Below are 20,809 nucleotides of genomic sequence, written 5' to 3' on the forward strand. Positions count from 1 at the left end.
CTCTCCCATCCCAGGGGGCTCCTACCCCAGGGGCTCACCTGGGCTGTTTGCAGACTCCTCGGCCGTCATCTGCATGAGGAGAGCCACCTGCTGGCGCTCAGAGAGGGGGTAGCCAGCCCGGATCCCAGACAGCCCCATGCCAAACAGCAGCCCAGCCTTCCGGGTGACAGGCTCCTTCTTAATCCTCTTCCGCTCAGGACCCTGCTTCTCTGTGAGGTGGTGGAGGAGAGAGGGGGAAGATTTCATGCCATGGAGTCCTCAGAACCCAGAGCCTGACCTGGCGCCAAGGAGCCCCTGCCTCCCTGCTCTCAGCTCCCAGGGAGAGGGGAGAACAGAGCTGGCAGCGCCCCTGGTGCCCAACGTCACCTCTGCCAGCAGTAACTGTGAGCAACACAACTCCAACACCTGGCTGTCAGCCAATGAAGCCTGCTAAGCCTTGGCCCCACTGACCATTCACTCCAATCTAGGTGCCCCCCAAACTGCCCACCACGTGAGAGGTGGTGGGACAGCCGATCACGGACGTCCTGGCTCACACAGGACAAGTCTCCATCTATTAGATAACATGTGTCTATAATCCAATTCCTTCTTCCCGTCCCGCCTCCAAACAGTACAGATATAAAATGGCAAACACAGTTAGAAATACATAAATAGATCAAGGCCGACTGGTCAGTACTGTACCTTTCTTCTTGCTTCTAGGAACCTCCATTTCATGCCATGGCGCTTCGAGGAGCGAACCAGCCTTGCAGTACCACGACATGGACTGAGCTGGAGGCATCTAAAGGTATCAACACAGAGCACTAACGAGATACAATGGAACAGCTCAGCCGTTCCCGTCTCTGCCTCCTCATAACAGGCAAATCCTCTACTTATCTGACCCATTACAAAATACCCTGTCAACCTCGAACAGAAACACATCGTGCTGTTTGTTTCCAAAGAGGCAGGGAGCGGGGAGAGAAGATACCTCCAGACTTCACTAAGCAGGAGCCAGCAGCTCACTTTCTTCCTCACCCTCACCCCTCCTGCTGATGGGAAACTAGGGATCTGTGGAGAGCCTCAGAATCCCCCCATGCCCCATGCGTTCTGGGTGGAAGCCCTGTGTGGGGCCAAGATGGTTTCGTGGTGTTCTAGGTCGCAGGGTGTGAACTACAGGCAGGGAAGGGGGCTACCACAAGAGCGCAGGTCTCTGAAACTCTCCTCTGAGGGTCTCTGTTTCCCACTCAGACTCTCCAGGTCCACTGAGCTGGCTCCCTGGCTGGGGTCTGACCCTAAAGAGGTGGGTGGCGTCAGTGATGTACAGACTGAATGATCCCCTGTCTGCCTCACCCACTCTGCTCGCAGAAAAGAGAGCCCTCACTATTCACCACCTTAGGCCCCACAAATGTGTTGTCATTTTCCACTTTCTGAAGAAGAGTTTTCTGTAAACTGCTATTTCCTTAAAAAGTATTTTAAACTGCCTTTTAAAAAACTAAGGTTGTGATTTGCTGAGAATGCTGACGTGTTTTAGGTGGTAAAACCCAGGCACTGCAGGCACCACCAGCAGCAACAATTAGTTTTTAACCAATCTGTAAGGCCCAGGTCCTAGAGAGGAAGTAAATTCCAGAAAGAATGCTCCTCATCAATAACCAATGACCCCAGCCCCTGCGCTCCATCCCCCATTCTCCCTACGCCCTGGCAAAGGCACAGGCAGCAGTGTGGCGGGCCTCCTGGTGCGTCCCAGGGCAAGACTTCGTGGAAGCCTCCATGGGATAACGAACTAGAGCAGCAGCTCTGACCTTGCGGCTCTAAGACACTAGGCCACACTTGAGAAGTGACTGGGCCACCGTCCCAGACCAGGGCGGCAGTGTCTGAGCTCTCATACCGCTGAGGGCTCTGCTGACCTGTCTCTGCACCTGCCTCACACTCTCCACGCCTTCTCTACCTTTACCCACTTGGCCACACGGCGCTCATGTACATGTTCTGATGATGAAGGTGACCAAGATGAGAAGCTTTCCAGGGCCAATGTATAAACAATGACAGAATCCCCACACTCTGCGCTCTGGACCCCACTCCCACCCCATCTCCCAGGAAGCACTGTATGGTCTCCAAAAGTCAGGGCCTCCGGTCTCTCAGGGGCTCTTGCCCACTGCGCCCCACTGAGCACAACACTTGCCTAGGGCCGTGGAGACATAATGTCCACTAGAAGGAGGGAAGCAGAGCCTCGGAAAAGCACACACAGCCTCATGAGTCTGCACGCACGGTGTTGAGAGCCTCTGGCTGCGTGCGACATTTACTAAGCACGTGGAGTAACTCCAGAGGTCATGGAGTACACATCGGCACCACTTCTCTGCCGTGTGCAGGTATTCGGGGTCCCAGGTGGACCCGGACAGCAGGGCAGGATCTCGCTGGGGTGTCTTAAGGAGAGACATGACATTGATTTCAAGACGCCAGAGGAACCTGAAAGGTCAGCAGAGCCACGGTCTCTAAGCAACAGTGCAGGCAGTGGACTCTTTGGAGGTCACAGAGGTGGCAGCAGGGCCTGCACTTCTATGAGTGGCAGCTGAGAACAACCTGTGGCCTTCTGCACACAAGGCTTTCTGCAGCAACAGAATTTGTCCCCCACTGCACAGCAGGACCTAACGGTACCAGGCCTGCGGTCTCAAGAAGAGACAAAGATCTTGTGTGGAGCATGGGGATAGCCGTGTGTGGAGACAGGCAGGTGACACTGTCCTTACAGCACCACACCCCCACCCTCTGCTGCTGTTGCCAAGCTCTGGCAAAGGCAGGACTGTGTCCTCCCTCTCCCCTGGCCAGGAGCGCTGTAAGCGCTCCTGGCAATGCTCTAGGGAAAGGCACAGACACTCCCTCCTATGATGAATTTGACCCTCACAGAAGCTCATTTGCCCCACATGTGGAAAAAGAGCACACTTTTCACAGGGGCTTCCCTGGACTTAAACAGGACATCTCTGTGTCCTAACACAGGAAAACCCCAAATGTAATCGCATCGTCTAAGATGCCAATTTCACAATAGCAAAATGTAGTTTTCTACAAGCACCTGTAGCTATCGGTACTGGAGGGTCCAAGTCAGGCCAGGCTGTGAGTCTGGGGAGGAGCGAGAGCCCACAGAAGCGCTACCCACAGAGGGAGCTCTCCATTCTAGCACATGGGGCATTGTTACCTGCTACAGAAATGGTCCCGCCTGCGCCTCCTACCACATGCCAAACAGCTCAGCTCGCTGTGTCTTGTGGGCAAGGGCTAACCCAGAGGTCCACAGGTGAGGCCAACCTCTCAGAGGTAGAAGAGAAGGTTTCAAAACCTATCTCCCCAGGCTAGGGAGCCCTCACTGGCCAGCGCAGTCGGGGAACAGGACGAGAGGAAGACAACCGGCAAGCTCCTTTGGCATTCTGCTAATTTTTCGTTTCTGATATCCAACCAGAAGCAAAGAAGAACTTATATGAATTCCAAATGGCATTTGCCAAGTTTCAGAGTGGAGACCTGGCAGGTCCGTGTGACAGCAGAGCAAGTCCTGTATGAGCAATAAGTGCTGGCTGAGGGTGCGGTGCTGCCAGTAAGACTAGGGGCGGAGCCTGTGCTCTGCAGCTTGAAGAGGCTTGGATTAAGAGCTCGGAGGGCTTTGCAGCTGACAGCAGCACGGGGCCCAGAGGCAGAGGTCCAGGAAAGTGGAGTCCTGGAAAGCATGGGTGGGAAACAGCTGAGCCCACGATCCCAAAGGACCCTAACGGCTGGGGCAAGGCCGGAGCTTCCTACTGGAGGCTTCCTTCCTGATCCATCAGGTCAGTGTGTGTCTCCTGATATTCTGACACCAGCTGTGGCACACCTGGTAGGCTGATGGGTGGAAGACGGTTTCCCCTGAGCCTGGACAGCCCCTACATCACCTTTAGGAAAACACAGTGATGACAGTGTCTTGGACTTTGAGAGCACTTTCATTCTTGTGCACGTTCACCTCACTGGTGCTTGATGAAGTCGGTGCCACGTTTCATCTTTCTTTCCTGGTGTGCAGTCACCCAGCTGGCAAATGCAAGAATCCCTACCCTCTCAGGCTGTCACAGTTTCCCACTAAACCCATTTCTCCTTCTCATCCCCAGGCCTTCTGGAACACGCTTCTCCTGCACTCTACTGCAGCTGTCTAGCTAGAATGTGGCCTTTTCCCGGGAAGCAGGGGCTGCAGAGGGCAGGTGGTTGTGATGGACCTTTGTTCTCAGGAGTCCACTTCCTGCCACTGCGTTTCACTCCCCAGTAGAACTCAGACGTCATCTGTTGGAGAAGAGACTCTTCTGAGTTATAGTGAATTCCGGCAGCAAGGAAAATAGAGTGAGCTCTGGGAGGGCTCCTCCTCGGGACTAGTCAGGAGTGTCCAGCTGTGGGGACTCCTGGGAGGCTGGCCTCATGCTCTGGGGGCAACATCTCCTTTTCCTGGCCACTTTCAATGCCTTCTCTGTGCTGTCCTGTGATTTCAGCACAGAATACTCCCACGTGTAGCCATTTCCCTCCCCTCAGCTCATAAGGCGTCACACTCCCTGAACTTGAGGACTCTCGTTTTCACACACACAGGGACTTCTCGTCTTCTCTGTGCACCCGTGCTCTCCTTCTCTCCTCCTGGAGCTCTGGCTGGATGCAGACACTGAGCCTCGTCTTCTTCACCTTGCAAGCTCCTTTATGTTTCCCACCTCTTTTCTTTATGGCCTCAGTCTAGGCAATTTCTTTAGTTATAACTTTCAACTCACTAATTCTTTTGGATGTTGTATCTAGTAAACTATATGATCTGTCAACTGAATTTTTAATTTCAGTGATAATTTTCATTTCCATATGTTCTATGTTTTTAAAAAAGCTACATGATCTTTTTTGACAGTATCTTGCTCCCTGCTTGTGTTTTCAATTTTCTCTTTTATCACATTATACTGATTTCATATTTTGTACCTGCTCACCCCAAAGCGTGAAGCCCCTGGGGCTGACCTGCTCTCAGGACGGCTTTCTCCCTCAGGGTCTGTAGTTCTGACTGGGCGCTTGTGTTTGCCTGAACTCGGGCACCAGGGAGCTGCACGGAGGCCATCTGTCCAGACCTCTGGGTGGAGGGAGCGCGAGGTACTTCGAACAGCACGAGGTAGAGGTGGTGCAGGACAGAGCGCCAGGGTTCCGGGGGCAGGATGGGCTAGTCTCTGGGAAGACTGCTCAAAGCCCCTCACCCTGTCTGAACACTGGCCAGAAAAGACAAGTGCTGGTCTAAGGGGTCCGCAGGCACAGCTCTCATGGGCCCAACCTTGTGAGGCCCTCAGCCTGTCTACTGCCTCCCCAAGAAATCTGTGGCCAGGGCAGAGACATGCCCCCAACTCTCACCTGGGGTGTCTAAGGGGTCCACAGGTGTGGCTCTCGGCCCCCAGGTCTCGTCGCCCATTACATTCATCATTCACCGTCTCTAATTCCTAGGCTTTTCTAGCCGAGGGCTCTTCCAGGAGACAAAGTCCACCATATTGTCAAAAAGGAAAACGTATAACTCCTACATTCCACCATCAAGTCCTAAGATGTCAACATCACCTTGGTTCTACGCCATAGGAGAGCGTTTAGTAGTGCTGTCGTGAAATCACGAACCTCACTGCCATGTCCGGCAGAGCTCAAGGAAGTCTGATGGCAGGTGGGGTGGTGGGCACTGGGGAACACTGCTATCCTGACAGCTCCCTTGTGTCTAACTTGGTCTCAGGAGCACGCCTTCCACACCAAACGTATGGCCTCATCTTGACGTTCAAAGTCACAAGTTGCAAGAAGCCTAGAGCATGGACAGTCCACCCGCATGTCCTCACCAGACAGAGCATCCGAGTCAGATAATGAGTTGCCAGAGGGCCTGTCATTCTCACCTAAGCATTACACTCAAATTCTTCAAATGCAGCAAGACAGAAGATACGAGCCCCAAAAGAAAGCTGCCCCACTAACCACTGTGGTGGGGCACTGTCTCACATTCCAGCTGCAGTTACGACTGACTTTTCCTCCCGATTGCCTGATTTTTGCCTAATTCTATTTTTTTTTTTTTTTTTTTTTTTTGCTGAGGAAGATTCTCTCTGAGCTAACATCCATATCAATCTTCATCCATCTTTCAGTATGTGGGCCGCCAGCATAGCATGGCTGCTAACAGAGCAGTACAAGTCTGCACCCAGGGAACCAAACCCAGGCTGCCAAACCGGAGTGCACTGAACTTAACCACTAGGCCACCCAGGCTGGCCCCTTTCTTTCCTTTTTTAAAAAGTCACTACCATTGAGCATTTAAAGAAAGAGGGGGTCAGTGTGAACTTCAGTGGGTCCCTGACTTCTCCATCTCTGACATCTGGCTTCTCCTGCAGTACAGGTGGAGGGCTTGCCTAGCTCACCGGCCATGTGACCTCTACACTTGGGTTTCTCCATCTCTAGATAAGGGCGATGAGAGTCCCCATTCCACAGGTGCTTGGGAATTCAATGAGGGGTGTCATGACCGTAAACAGGAAGCCAGCATAGAAGAAAGGGATGTCAGGATGAAGGGTCCAAAAAAACAATTTCCCAACCTCTGCTCCTCTCTTCCACTCCCCCAGAGCATATTGAGAATTAAACAAAATAAAATAAATCATAATCCAATCCTGCTAGTTCCTGGGTCTGCCTGGACAGGCCTCCGACCGTCCCTCAGGCTCGCCCAGCCGCAGACCTGGGAGCATCACCAGGTGGAGTGACTGCATCCTGACCTGGACTGCTCCGAGAGCTGGCCTGGAGCGCGCAACACGACGACGGGGTGACACACAACCTCACAGGGCAGGCCCACAGGATCCTCACAGTTCAGAGCTTTACAGATGAACACACAGAGTCGCACAGAGAGGTTAAGAAATAAGCCCAAAGTCCCACACTGTCTAGCAGGGTGCAGCCTGGATAGGCTCCTCAGTCTGCCTGCCACCTCAGCCTGGCGCCCTCCCCTCCACAGCCTTCCCGGGTCGACTACACTCCCAGGTGTCATCACGACTCGATGCCAGGGAAGCAGGGGCATCCTGCGACCCGGTGCACGGGGAGAGGGCTCTGGAAGCTGCGGCCGGCTTCCTTGGACTCTGGCCACGTGCCTCTTCCCTGTGCTGATTTTGCTGGGGATCCTGTCACCGCAGTCAGTCTCGGTCACGAGTATGACTACACGTGGAGTCCTGCAAGTCCTCCCAGTGAATCGCAAAACTCAGGGTGGTCCTGGGGACCCGACTCACATACACTACGTTGACAGCATGGCCTGGGTACCAGCCGAATACCCCTGTGAGGGGCCCTGAGGGAGCCCAGGATTACCCTGTGGATTCACACCTTTTCTGCAACTGGGGGAATAGAGAATTTTAAATAGAAAGGGCCTTCCTTTGCTAGTCCAAACTCTCCTCTGTATAAGAAGAAACTGCTCAAGTTTAGAAAGGAAAAATAATTGAGAAATAGTTTGACCAGAGGCCAATTACAAGGAATTCTTAAGTATTTGAAAGCAACTAACTTGAACACGCTTCTTCACAAGTGAGTACATACGGTTATTCAGATACACCGGCTTCTCACCCTCGCACTTGGACCACCGGGGGAAGGGCAGTTGCTGGGCCCCCTCAGCTCTTTCTGCTCACCAACTTCCACATCCCATCTCTTTTCTGCTTCATAGACTTCACCTTGATTCAGATACTGACCCTCCTTTCACAAGATTATGGGAAGACGACCACTGGGCTGTCCCAGGCCAGAGTCACAGCAGTTGCTCTTCCTAAGGCAGTGGAGGTTAGGGATGGGCAGGCCCAGGTCAGCCACATGGTGCACAGAGATAGCCACCGAGACACGGACTGGGGACGTGCTGTGCTCTGGGCTTTGTTTTGAGATGGGAGGTGGTCAGGCACTCAGTGAAGGCTGAGGCAGGGCTTCCTGTGGCATGTGGCTACAGTCAGTCCTTCCAGCTTTGGGGGTCTTGTCACAATGCACCCCCCTAGTCCTGAGCGCTCCTAGGGTCACACCATGTGTGGCACACGTCCTTTCCAGGAAGAGTTCTCACAGCAGTATCATTTTCCCACAGTGCTACCTCACTCTCTGCCTGCCACAGTCCAGCGCCTGGTGAGGCAGCAAGCAAGCGAGTGGGAGAAGCCCTTTTGTCATCCCACACACGCCACCTCCAGTACTCAGCAGGGCACGGCAATCGGAGTTCCAAGAAGTCCTGCAGACGCCAGCAGCAGGGCCAATGCCTCTCCCTTCCACACATAGGGGACAGCCCCAGAGCAGAAGTCACAGCAGCCAGCCCCTTCCCCTTACAGAACCAGGGGGATCATGAGTTCAGTAAATAAGTGAGTGTCCCCAAATCCCAAAGACCAAATGAGGAGCAGTTCACATTTCAGAGCTTCTGAATAAACACCTGAATACCAGAGGGAACAGTCTGACTCAGAAGGGAAAAGCAAAGTAAGAAAATCTTCAATTCTCCTCATACCAAAGAAACACCCAGGTGTGGAGAATCCTCTGACAGGGCAGCTCTGAAGGGGGAGCTGCCGGGTGGCTGCAGGCAGAAAACGGCAAGGCCGGGGTTTAGACTGAGGCATGGACAGCACGATGGGGAGGAGGCTCGTGTGGGAGCCTGAGGAGGGAGGCCGATCTCTAAACCAACCTAAGCAATATTTATTCATGGATTTTTTAAGTTGTGGGGAAATTTAAACATGCGAAAAGTAGAAAGAATAGCCTAATTTGAAGCAAGTCCCAGGCATCACATAACTTGGTCAGGAACAGTGCAGGCGCTCCAAGGCTTTCCCCCGAGACTGGCATCGAGTCAGCAGTGGGCACACTGGGCAGGCTGAGCTGGGCAGGAGGGCTGCCCCAGACCACCTGCCTGGAAAAGCCGTCTGCGGTGTGTGCCTCCTCTCTGGCCGAGAGGCTGCCTTCTTCTGCGGCCACAGGAGAAGCTGTCTCCCGGCCTGCCTGTCTCTCCTGGACCAACGGCCAGGCCTGCCTCAGGTCCCCAGTCTGCCCAGGCTGGCGGGCCTTGGTGTGGCGTGTGCAGCCTGCACGCCCTGCCCTCGCCTGCCCTGCAGAGAGAGTGCTGCTCTGGGCAGGCTGTGCAGCACTCCGCAAGGACTGGGAAGCAGCTCCTGCCTCATGCTCAGATCCACCCGGACACAAGCAGGCCAGGGTGCTCTGTGGGCAGCTGAAACGGTGAACCCCCTCAGGGTGAACTGGTTCTGCGTGGGCACGGACGTGCAGAGCATTTCTAGCTTTCGCCACAGACGGAGCCGTCCTGTTCTTGGCAGGCCGCCCCCAGCCCTGACTAAGCACTGCAGAGGCCGGCCTCCTGCGGCCAGGGTCACATGCGGCTGCTCCTGAGGGTCTAGGAAACAGGAGAACCTTCTTAGGCAGCTTGGTGGTCTCAGGGAGAGCCTCATCAGCCTCTTCCCACTCAGGGGGCACAGCCGAAGAAACTCACCATTTGCCATGAGAACCCGGATTTCTGGAGCCCTCTGCTGCATCCCCCTCATTGTAAGCTCTAGACTGTATCTTCCCAGTAGAGGGCGCTGGAGGGACATGGCAGGGGCCAGACAGGGTGGGGACAGTCACACCTCGTACCTGGCCATGACCCTTCCCAGCTCCCACCCAGCCCCTCCAGGTCTGTTGCTCCTGAAGAGCTCCCTCTCTGGCTTACCCAGGAGGGGACCAGAGTCTCCCTATCTCAGTCACTCATCAGAGTTAATGATTCTTTACACTGGTCTCCTGGTGCGGCTTCTCCCTCCTCCTGACTCAGCGGGAGGCACAGCCTTGGGGGGCTGGGGGGCGGGTAGATCCTGGCACCTCTCAGGAAAACGCTTCACTCCATCCCACCCGGTTTCTGCGCAACAAATGCTCCGGTAGTTAGTGTGGAGTTAGTGCTTGGCTCAGGTTTCCTGCTCACCAGGAAAGGGAGGTAGGAAGACAGGGAACCTGTGTGTAAGTAAACCGGCCTGCAGAGCCAGCCATGGCCCAGGTGACCTGCCTCCTGCTACTGTGCAGGGTGCACAAGGATTCCCTAGTTTAAGAGGCTCCTGATACAAGTGATGTTCGACACTGCCACCAGCAGAATCATCTTACTGGAAACTCTAGTCTGTTACATCAACAAAGCAAGTGTAAAAGAAAGTTACTAAGGAAAACTGGCCCCAAAAGGATAACAAGCGGAATAAGATGGCAAATATTATATTTCATATATATTTAGATTTTTAACATAATCCTTGCCTGGAAAAGCTGATTTTCAAAATATTCTTCACTTTTTTCCTACCTCACAGTCATTCCCTCCCTGCCCTCATGGAGAAGAAACGTGGGTACTCCCTGCACACCCCGAGGATCTCCTAGACAGCCCAGGGAGCCCCCTTGGACTCCATGAACCCACCTAGCCACCCTTCCCCAAGATGCCACTCATCAACAGATAATCTGTAAGATTTCTGGAAGCACAGGCCCAAGAAGCCACCATCACGATCAAACGGTCACTGCAAAGAAATCCTACCAACCAGAACTGGGTGGGCAGCCTGAGGACATCCGCCCACCTGGGCATGCTCAGTAGACACACAGCCCTGCCGGCCCTGCTCAAGAAGCACGTCCTCCTGGGAAGCAAAAGCTCCTACTCCTACAGCAAGGCTCCTAGGGATTTACCAGAACATCCCAGAGTTCTGACGTCAACCTCCAGACCCCAGCATCCAGATAACTAAGAAAACCAAATAGCAGTACTGCACGCTCTACAACCGAACCTGGCACGGACTCCAGGACAGGAGAGAGCGCGTCCAGGCCTGGCCTCATTTCACCTGGACCTGACGCCCGAGCCACAGAGTCCCTGCGAGCCCCCCCGTTCTGGTGGGAGCCCTGTGTCCCTAGGCACCTAGCCCCTCCCTCCTCTACCCCACGGCTCTCCTGTAGACTATTCGTCCTTCACCTTGCCCACTCACTCCTTCCTGTCCCTCAGCAAAAGAGCCATGGGCCTGGCCAAATCTTCATGAAGGACCCCACGGAGCCCTGCCACCTTCCTTGCATCTCAGCCAGCAAAACCAAATCTACTTCACTGGCTTTTAACTAACCAAAGTCTCAGTTCAGCGACTGTGAACCCCATGGGGACAGACGCTTGGGGAGCACCCTGCATAGGAGGGTGTGTGGGCAGAACTGTGACCTCGTGAATAAAGTCTATAGCACAGACACTCATTCCCAGACTGTGCCTTCCGCCACTTCTCCCAATTTTCTCACGTTTGTTTTGTTTCAGCACCTGCTACTTCACTGCTGCCTGACAAACTCTCACAGGAGGAAGCCCCCCACGCCCCATCCTGGCAGGGCCCTGCCCCTTGTCCTATGGCTACATTCTGGGGAAGCCAGGCCCACCTTGTGGTTCTGTGGGTTCACCTCAGGCTCTGTGGCCTCTGGGTCTCTGCGTCCCTTCCCACCTCCACCTGTGACTGGTCTTCAAGTCTGCAGAGCAGTCAGATAACCAGCAAGCTGGGAAGGCCACTGAGCACCAAGACCAAGAGGAAGAGAGTGCAGGCCAGCAGGAGGGAGGCTGGGTTCTCGCCTGGACCCAGCACGTCCCCACGAGCAGCTCAAGGTGAGCTCAAGCAGCTCAACTTGAAAGTACACAGATCAAGTATTATTAACTCCTCAGATACACACAGACACGCACACATACAGACACACTCGCAAAGTACACGTACACACACACACACAGATGTACACATGCTCACATGCAGAGACAAAGGCTCACACCTGCCCACATACATGCACAGTGCACATGCATGCTCACTCACACACTCACACTCTCCTGCTCTGCACCCCCAGGCCCACCTGCACCTGCATGAAGACTGCACTGGCTCCTGCTCACTTTCAGGGCTCCCTTCAGCTTTTAATTCAAACAACTGGGTTTAATTTATGTGCTTTTGTAGCCCTGAGGGGAAACATGTTTATCCTCCACCGTAAAACCTTCAGGAGGGCCTGGGGGCCTCACAGGAGAGGAGCCATGTCACGTCCATGGCTAGACACACACTGGGAGGATCCCTGGGCATGCTGGGGGTGCGTTTCTACTTTGGGTACTTGTGGGAATTCTCTGTGTATAAACCTTCCCTAGCAGTTCCGAGTTACCCTGAACGTTAAGAGAGAGGAGAAGGCACTGCGAGGCCTCACTCTGGACCCCAACTCAGCTCTGCTGCAGGACTCCTCAGATGGGTCCCAGAGCAAAGCCAAGAGATGCAAAGAGGCTGGGAGATACCTGTCCTGAGTGCACAGCCCAGGCCGGGCCGGTGTGAGGAGACCCCCAAGGCGTGGGGATCAAGGACACTTCCTATGGAAGAGAAGAGTCTGGCAGGTGTGATGTGGGAATGGGCCGGGTGCGGATGACCTGGAGGCAGTCAGGAGGGAGCAAGGAGATGGGGGACACAGTGAGGGGGCAGGGGTGGGGTGGTACCTGTGTCCGAGTCCTTCTGCTCTCCATTGGCCCCCACAGTGAAGGGCAGTTTCCGTTTGGTCGCTCTTTCTCTCACCTCCTTCCCTCCATCACTACGGTCCAGCTTTGGGGTCTTGGTTAGAGAAACTTTATCTTTATCCTAGAAAAGAAAGTGACACTTTCAGACATCATTCCCAAGTTAAATTCTCAAAAACCTCACGTCATTTCATGTGCCAGGAAAAGCAAATCTCTTATTTGGGAAATGAACAGCTCCTCCTGCTGCCAATCTTAGAAGTGACACGTGGCTTCCTCCATCTTTCTCCGTAAGCCAGACAGCTGTGCTCGCCAGTGAGGCACCTCACAGACCAGAGCTGCAGCCGAGCCCTGACCATGACCCCACACAGCCCTACTCCTTGTCCAGAACCTGGAGAAGTCTCAAGAAACTGCTGCTAACGACTATACTTATGCATATGAAGAAAGCAGAGCAGACACAGTTGCCTCTGACCCCGTTTTCCCAGGGACAGATTAGATAACGCAATACAAGAGCTGCCTTAAAAAGGGGTGTCAACAGGTGGAGTCCCATTTTCCATTATAAACTCTCCCTGTGGAATGAAGGTGCCTGACTGCCCCGCCTGCCTGGGCCTCCCACCGTGCAGGAGTGTGTCCACATGTCGCAGGAGTATGTCCAGCTCCTGAGATGGTGTGCTCCCCCCTTGCCGTGAACAGGGCGGGCTCTCCTCCTTCCCGATCTGACATCCCTGCACAGCGCCCAGTGCTCCTGCTGCCACTGGCCTCCCCGCAGGCCTGTGTGGGGCTGTCTTCAGGACAGATTCTTCAGGCCAAGCCCTGGTCCCAGAGCAGAGCCCACAGCTGCAAACCCACATGGAGGCACCCACCTCCAAAGCCAGAGCTGTCTAGAGAGTGGGTGGCTGTGTCGCCAACACCCTCTTCCCTGCTCTAATCTCAGGCCTGGTCCTCCTACAGCATAAGAAGCCAGGAGCCTGAATTCTAGCCCCATCCTGACCAGCCGGCCAACCTTGGGCAAGCCTAGCACTATGTCTGCCTCAGTGTTATCATCTGTAGAATGGGAGACAGTGCCCACCTCAAGGGTCTGAGTGGAGGCTCTATAGATGACGGGCACGACATACACGCAGCCGCTCATCACACAGTGCTGTGCCACATGAGGTGAGGAGGTCCCGGGAGGAAATAGCAGCGCACAAAGCCCTGGGAGGCAAGGGTGGGACAGCCTCATCCGAAAATGCAGGTGGTGGTGGGGGCCGATGGTGGAACAAGCTGTGTAGAGTGAGAGCCCCTACTTCACTGGCTGCAGCAGCAGGTGCCCTGGACCCCAAGCCCTCCAGTTGATGGCGTCATCCCAGGTGCAGGCTGCTCTGAGGAGTCTTCCAAATTCTAGCCAACACCTTGACTGTTTGCTACCAGCACACAATGACCCAGGCAGGAGAGGCATTACAACTCCCAGCCACCTGCCCTGTCCACGGAGAGCACGTGCATCAAGCCCTACGCAGGCAGCACACACATAGCCCACCATGCAGTCAGCATACCTGGTGTGCAGAAGAAAGAACTGCTACAAGTACATGACTTCCTATCCCCCTAGCAAGCTTTCTTTCTAGAATTTTCTTCAGGGAAGCAGTTGGCAAGCACATGCAGTCACAGCCACACCCCCACGCCACTCTCACAGCACTAGGAGCTTTCAGGGTGCTCCTGGGAGGAGCCGCCTGCCAGCACTGAGCACCTGTGGCAGTCCTGCCTTCTGTGGCCCCAACATTCCTCCAGCTTGACCACTCAGCCATGGCAACCACAAACCTTGGCAGTTAATGAGAGACACCCTCAAGTGACAAGAGAGACCTCTGCCAGAACACACTGCCAGCTCTGAGGGCATCTGGAGTGCAAAGAGGGGCCACCGGGCAAAGCCTGAGCCATAGCAACGCCACTGGAACGAGGAAGAACTCCTGGAGCCGGGCAGATGCTGGGCATGCCATCTCACCCCACAGTCTCCGTGAGGCACACCTGTCATTACCCATATCCCGCCACCCCCAGCACCGGGAGAAGGACGGCACCCATTAGAAAATCCCAGAACCGTAATAAACACCTTCCCGAGAAGAAAACTCCTGGCCCAGCTGGTAAATCTGATCTATGGATATACAAAAGAGATAATACAAATAATAACAATAACAAAGTATTCAGGAATGCAGGAAATTTAAAAATCAATATAATTCACTACATTAAGAAAATAAAGGACAGGCCGGTCCAGTGGTGTAGTGATTGCTTAAGTTCACGCACTCTCCTTCAGTGGCCTGGGGTTTGTGGGGTCGGATCCTGAGCACAGACCTACACACTGCTCATCAAGCCATGCTGGGGTGGCATCCCACATGCAAAATAGAGGAAGACTGGCACAGATGTTAGCTCAGGGACAATCTTCCTCACCAAAAAAAAAGAGAAAGGAAAGAAATCATACGATCATCTCAGTAGATGCAGAAAAGGCCTGACAAAAGGCACCCTGGACCCAAAAGCCGAGCCCAGGCTCAAGCGCAGATGACGGGGTGCTCCCGTGAGAGGGGTCAAGGCAAGGACACCAAGCATCACCAAGTCTACTAGAAAACAAAACAACCCATTGTTTTTAAATGAACCAAGATCTGAATATGCACTTTGCAGAAGAAAACGTCCACGTAGCCAGTTAACATCCAGAGAGGTGTTCCACTTCAGGAAAATGCACTTTGAAAGCACAAGGAGATATCAACACTCCCACCAGAATGGCTCAAACAGAAAAGGCCAACAGTATCAAATGCGGCTAAGGGCGTGGCAGAGCAACCAGACCTCCAAGGTCTGCTGGTGGGAGTGGCACAACATGACCCCCTGGAGTTCCCACAAGAAAGAAGTGAGTGCAGATGCTCACAGCAGTTTTGTTCACAATAGTAAAAAGATGAAACACCACTGCCCATCAAAGGGCCAGTGGTAAACCTATCCCAGAGCAGTCACAAATGAACTACTCCACAACAGTGAACAGACAGGGCCCAGGTGACAACATGGTGGCACTCCAGGAGCACCTCAGGGAGAATAGCACTGGGCTCAGTGAACACGTCGGGACATAGTGGACACAAAATAAGGTCTCCTCTGCAATCACATTGGGCTCAATCCCTATTTTCCTTTTTTTTCTTCCTAAGAGATAAGAAGTCTTAATCTTCAGGCAATACAATTGTATACCTGAAAAATCCAAACAGACAACTGAACTATTCAAATCAGTAAGTGAACTAGAGAAAAACAGTGGATACAGAAAGTAATTGATTTCTATATACAATAAACAATTAGGAAATATTAAAATCACTTACATTAATATCAAGACATCATATATATAGGAATAAATCTAACAAAAGACATTCAAGCCCTCCATACAGACAATTACAAAACAATACTGAGAGAAAATAAAGAAGGCTTACAAAAATGGAGGGTTACTCACGTTCATGGGTCAGAAAAGTAAATATTGTTATTATGGCAATTCTCCCCAAACTGATCTTTACCATTCAAAACAATCCAATCAAAATCCCAGCAGGCTTTCTGTGGAAGTCAACAAGCTTATTAGAAAATGTACATGGAAATGCAAAGGGTCAAAAATAGCACAGACAATCCTGAAGGACACAAAGCTCAGGAAATTAAACTACCAGGAACCAAGACATAAAATGAGTGTCACAACATGTGGTCCTGGACAAGGACCAAAGACTCAGGACAAAGAGCAGGAGCTGGCTGGAAGCCCCCGACTGGCGACAAAGGCTCTCTGCAACACAGAGGAGAGGGGTCTTTCCAGCAAGCAACAGTGACCATGTTGATATCCAGAGGGAAGAAAAGGAACCTTGACCCCTACCTTACACCACAAAACAAAACCAACTCCGGATGCATCACAGACTGAAAGCTGTTAGAAGACAGCGCAGGAGAACATCTTCACGACCAGCAGACAAAACCATGAAGTGCCACTCCACACCCACCAAAGTGACTTAAACTGATACCACCAAGTGTCAGCAAGGACATGGGTCAACCCAAACTCTCACAGCTGTGGGGAGTGCAGGGCGGGAAAAACCACCCTGACAAACTATGAAGCCAGATGGAGGACTGTGGAAAAACCCAGTGTCCGTATGTCCATGTCATGTCTCAAACTGAGAACCCAAATGTCCCATGGCAGAAGGTGACTGTTCACACAATGGAACACCACACAGCAGGAGAGAAGCACCGACAGGACAGAACCTCGAACATCAGATGCAGCTGAACAACTGATCCCCTCACGGAAAACCCAACAGTGAAAATGTGCCTACGCTGACAGAGGTCAGAACAGAGGTCACTCTGGTCAGGAGTGGTCACTGCAGACTGCACAGGAGGGCCCCATGGATGCCGGTAATACTGTGTTTTTGATCTGGATGGTGATTAACCCAGGTTTTAAAACTGAAATACAAAACATGATGTGCTGTGTGGACACCTCACTAAAGAAGTTCACAGAAGCCTTCAAGCCTCAGGTCCTCACCTCACTAGTGGCACCTGCAGTGCCCCTGGAGCACCTCGGGGCTCCAGCTGAGCTGACGCCAGGGGTGGCAGGGGCTCCGATGAGGTTCTCAGGGCAAACCTGGTTCAGAACCTGGCTGGGCAGCAGGGCTTGGGGCAGTGAGTTCATTCAACCGCACTGAACGTTCCTTACTAGTAAGACAGGGCTCCTAAGACCAACTGAACACGTTACAAAATGTTTTCATTTCCTAAATGCTAAAAGAACCCCTGAAACATTAAATTCAACTTTTATCAGCTGCCTCCGTGTCAAACCCCAATATGCCATAAAAACTGCCAGGGGGGTAGCAGCTATGGCGCAGGGACAGGCAGTGACCCTATCAGCCCATGTTACCTCACGTATCCTCACAATATGCTTGAGGAGGGGGCTCCCCACACATCATGGGCAGAGAGGGGAAACTGACTTTTAATCCCATACCATGCCAGGCTGTCCACAGGGAGCAACTGTCTGGAAGATGGTCACGGTCCACCTGACACACTCACCTGGAACCTTCACCATGATTAACTAACTCTTACCTGTAAATGACCAACAGGGAAAGAGCCCGACAGGAACTGAAATTCTATCAGCCACTATAAACAGCATAGGTACGTCAATCCAATTGTTCCACCTCCATTTGTTGAAAAGATTGTCCTTTCCCAACTGAGCTGCCTAGGCGTCCTTACTGAAAAGCGACTGACCACACACACGGCATCTATTTGTGGACTTTCTCGTGTTCCACTCATCAATGCACCTGTCCTATGCTAATACCGTACTATCTTATTATTGTAGTGAACTGAAATCACGTAGCTGACATCCTGCAACTTTGTTCTTCCTTTTCAAAGTGGCTTTGGTGATTCTTAGGTCCTCTGAATTTCCGTTTGAACTTTAGAGTCAGCTTATCAGTTTCTACCAAAAAGCCCATGGAGATTTTGGTTGGTATCAGAATGAACCTATAGATCGACTTGGGGAGGCCAAGCACTAAACAACATGGAAAGTTCTCTGCAAATGAACATGTTTCCATCTGCCTTCATGTCTCTCAGCAACATTCTGCAAGCTTCCAGAGAACAGGTCTTGCCCACCTTTCATCAAACTTATCCCTAAAAAAAAATCTACATTTTTGATGCTACTATAAAAGTATTTTTAAATTTTAATACCCAGTTTTTCATGACTAGTTTTTAGAAATACATTTTTGTGTCCCTGGCTCTGTACTGTGCAACCTTGCTAAGCTCATGCCTCGCTCTTGTACCTTCTATGTAGATGCCTCAGGATTTTTCTCCCTAGATGATCACGTCGTCGGTGAGTAAAGACCTTCACTCCCCCTTCCCAGCCCATGTGTCTCAAAGGCCTGACTGCTCCTTCTTGTGAAATCTGGTGTGAGCATCTGGGGGTGTCAGCTCATCCGAGGTGCTCAGCATTCACACAATAATGCCTAGCGAGGGGCCCAGTGTATGCAGCACTGTTCCAGAAGCTGGGAACATTGTGAAAAACCACACAACATGGCTCCTCCCAGAGGCTTACCTTGTGGTGGGAGACAGGAAATAACAAGGCAGCAAATGCTCGGTGTGTCAGAGGGCGGCACATGCTACCGAAAAGGATAGTGGAGTGTAAGGGTAGAGGGGCAGTGGAGGCAGGCACTGGCTCAGGTTGGACCAGTGGCTGGGAAGCCCTTTGGGTAAGTGAGCAGAAACTGGTAACTGATGTGTGGCCACCTCTTCACCCCAGGACCACTCTGGGAGCAGAAGGGGATTCAAGCCTGGCACATCTTGCTTCTTCTGCAGTTTTTCTCTATTCCCTCCCTGCCCTTGCAAAACAGACAGCCAGAAATCCCAACAGTCAGCACTTACTCTCCAGGTCACGGAGACTGCAGTAGTCCATCTGGGAAAATAACCTGACTCTCCTTCGCTGCCACTAGAAAGCCTGTCTGAAGCCTGGAAAGTTGTTGACACGCTCAGGGGCGTGGGATCCTTGGAAACTGGGGCCACTGTCATCCTTTCTGTGATTTGATTATTAGGACATCACTGCCTGCTCTTCCTTCCATGGATTTCTTTAGGATTTGAGGAACCGGGTGCTCCTAGGGCTCCCCAGGATCAAGAGGAGCACATGGAGCTGGGGCCATGCGGACTCGTCCAAGACCTGCCTGTAAAACCACAGGATGATGGGGCCGGCCCGGTGGCGCAGCGGTTAAGTTTGCATGTCGCACTTCTCAGCGGCCCAGGGTTTGCCGGTTCAGATCCCGGGTGCGGACACAGCACCGCGTGGCAAGCCATCCCCACATAGAAAGTAGAGGAAGATGGGCACGGATGTTAGCTCAGGTCCAGGGTTCCTCAGCAAAAAGAGGAGGACTGGCAGTAGTTAGCTCAGGGCTAATCTTCCTCAAAAAAAAGGAAAAAAAAACCCCACAGGATGAAGCAGCTATGAGTCAAGGCCACATCACCATGCTCCTTCCAGCTTCCAAACTGAGGTGACTTTTGAAGTCATTCTTCTTGGATGAAAGGAGGCAGGGGCATGGGGTCCCAAGCATGTCCACTCATAGCACTGACAATACCACCTCTGAAGACAGGCCCCACCCCTCAGGGAGAGGTGGGCCTGCTGGCCTTCAAGCAGAGGCCTTCACTTACAGAGGAGTCTGTAACTTCTCTAGACTGGCCCTGGGGTTTCCTCTAAGAACGCTCTGCAGGGACCACTGGATGCTACAGTTTGCATTGTAGAGAGCACATGCACAGTTCTCAGACCAGAGCACTCACCACGTCCCTAAGGGGCTAGTTAGAACAGAAGGCAGGCACCCAGCCTCCAAGTTTCTGATGCATTAGGTCTGGGTGGGGCTGAGCATATGCACTCCTGAAAGGTTCCAGATGATGCCACAGGTCTGAGGATATGCTCTGAGAACCACTGGTCTAGCAAAAAAGAAAGTGAACTCTGCACCACAGCAACCTGGAGTGACTGTGAGCTGCTATGCAGTCTCCCCTGAGTGGTGTGTGCCAAGCACAAGGAGAAGGACACTGTGTGAGATGGAGAGGAGGACTGGCACAGGAGGGCCCCAGACTGGGGGTCAGGGCATCAGTTCTTGCTGGGTGGCCTCAGACATCACGGCAGCCCTCAGCTTCTCTGCACAGAACACCCTCAACCACAAAGGGGCTTGCTGGTTCCTTCTCAGGCTCCTTCCCGCTCGGATGTTCTAGGATTCTGTAGCCTGCTGTGGTGACAGAGCATTTCCTAAGGCAGGGAACTGAGGGGAAGTCCCGAGGAAGAACCGCTGTCTCCAACACAGCCCCCAGGCTCCTGCTGCATCCACGCAGGTAGACCTCATGCCAAAAGGACAGCAGAAAACTGCCAAGTAAGTGTGGCATGACGGCTCCTGCCAGAGCGGTGGCCCTGTCTCCACCAAACAGATCATTCTACCATGAATCTCTAGGAAAAATCTAAAAACACGTTGCTTTTGGCAACATGGAGCCGTATCTTGGAAAAATGGAGTTTGTGATAGAAACAGAGCAGAAACAGCTTCAGACGCGTGTCAACAGCAGAACCGGCCAGCTCTGAGCTCTGGGCTCTGCATCCAAGTCCTCGAATCCTCGGGTGGAGGTAGCACTCTGCAGTTGCAGCCACCATGAGGAACACCTTCCCAGGTGGTCTATTTCGAATTGCCATTTAAGCTAAGAAAGCTCCAGCAGCACTGAGCACCTGGCTCCCTGTTACGTGGTGTCTCTGGTGTTAAAGTTTGTCTGCCTCCATGAAGCGAATGGCTTTATCTTGGGTACATTAAAAAATAAAAAGGACAAAATTACCTTACTGAGAAAATACCAAAGCCAGACCCACAGTCTCCTGTGGCAGACGTGTGCACGCCGCCCACAGAGACCACACCAGAGCCCATTCAAGCCACTCCAGTCTCTGTTCCCATCAAG

General features: G+C 52.7%; 1 protein-coding gene across 24 annotated transcripts in view; it reads right to left on the reverse strand.

The window, feature by feature from the left end:
- ANKRD11 (ankyrin repeat domain containing 11) overlaps window positions 1-20,809 on the reverse strand; it is a 213,756-nt gene that overhangs the window by 21,132 nt on the left and 171,815 nt on the right. For 14 of the 24 annotated variants that reach the window (XM_023637514.2, XM_023637521.2, XM_023637517.2 and 11 more), the window contains 2 exons: window positions 12,389-12,527; window positions 39-209 (listed from right to left, as the gene is read on the reverse strand). In XM_023637514.2, the coding sequence (XP_023493282.1) occupies window positions 39-209; window positions 12,389-12,527 (310 nt within the window). Of the gene's footprint in view, window positions 1-38; window positions 210-678; window positions 776-12,388; window positions 12,528-20,809 lie in introns of all 24 variants that reach the window. The other 10 variants (XM_070263185.1, XM_070263187.1, XM_023637523.2 and 7 more) reach the window with 1 other exon arrangement.

The sequence above is a fragment of the Equus caballus genome, chromosome 3 (assembly GCF_041296265.1).
Source record: "Equus caballus isolate H_3958 breed thoroughbred chromosome 3, TB-T2T, whole genome shotgun sequence".
NCBI classification, from domain to species: Eukaryota; Metazoa; Chordata; class Mammalia; order Perissodactyla; family Equidae; genus Equus; species Equus caballus.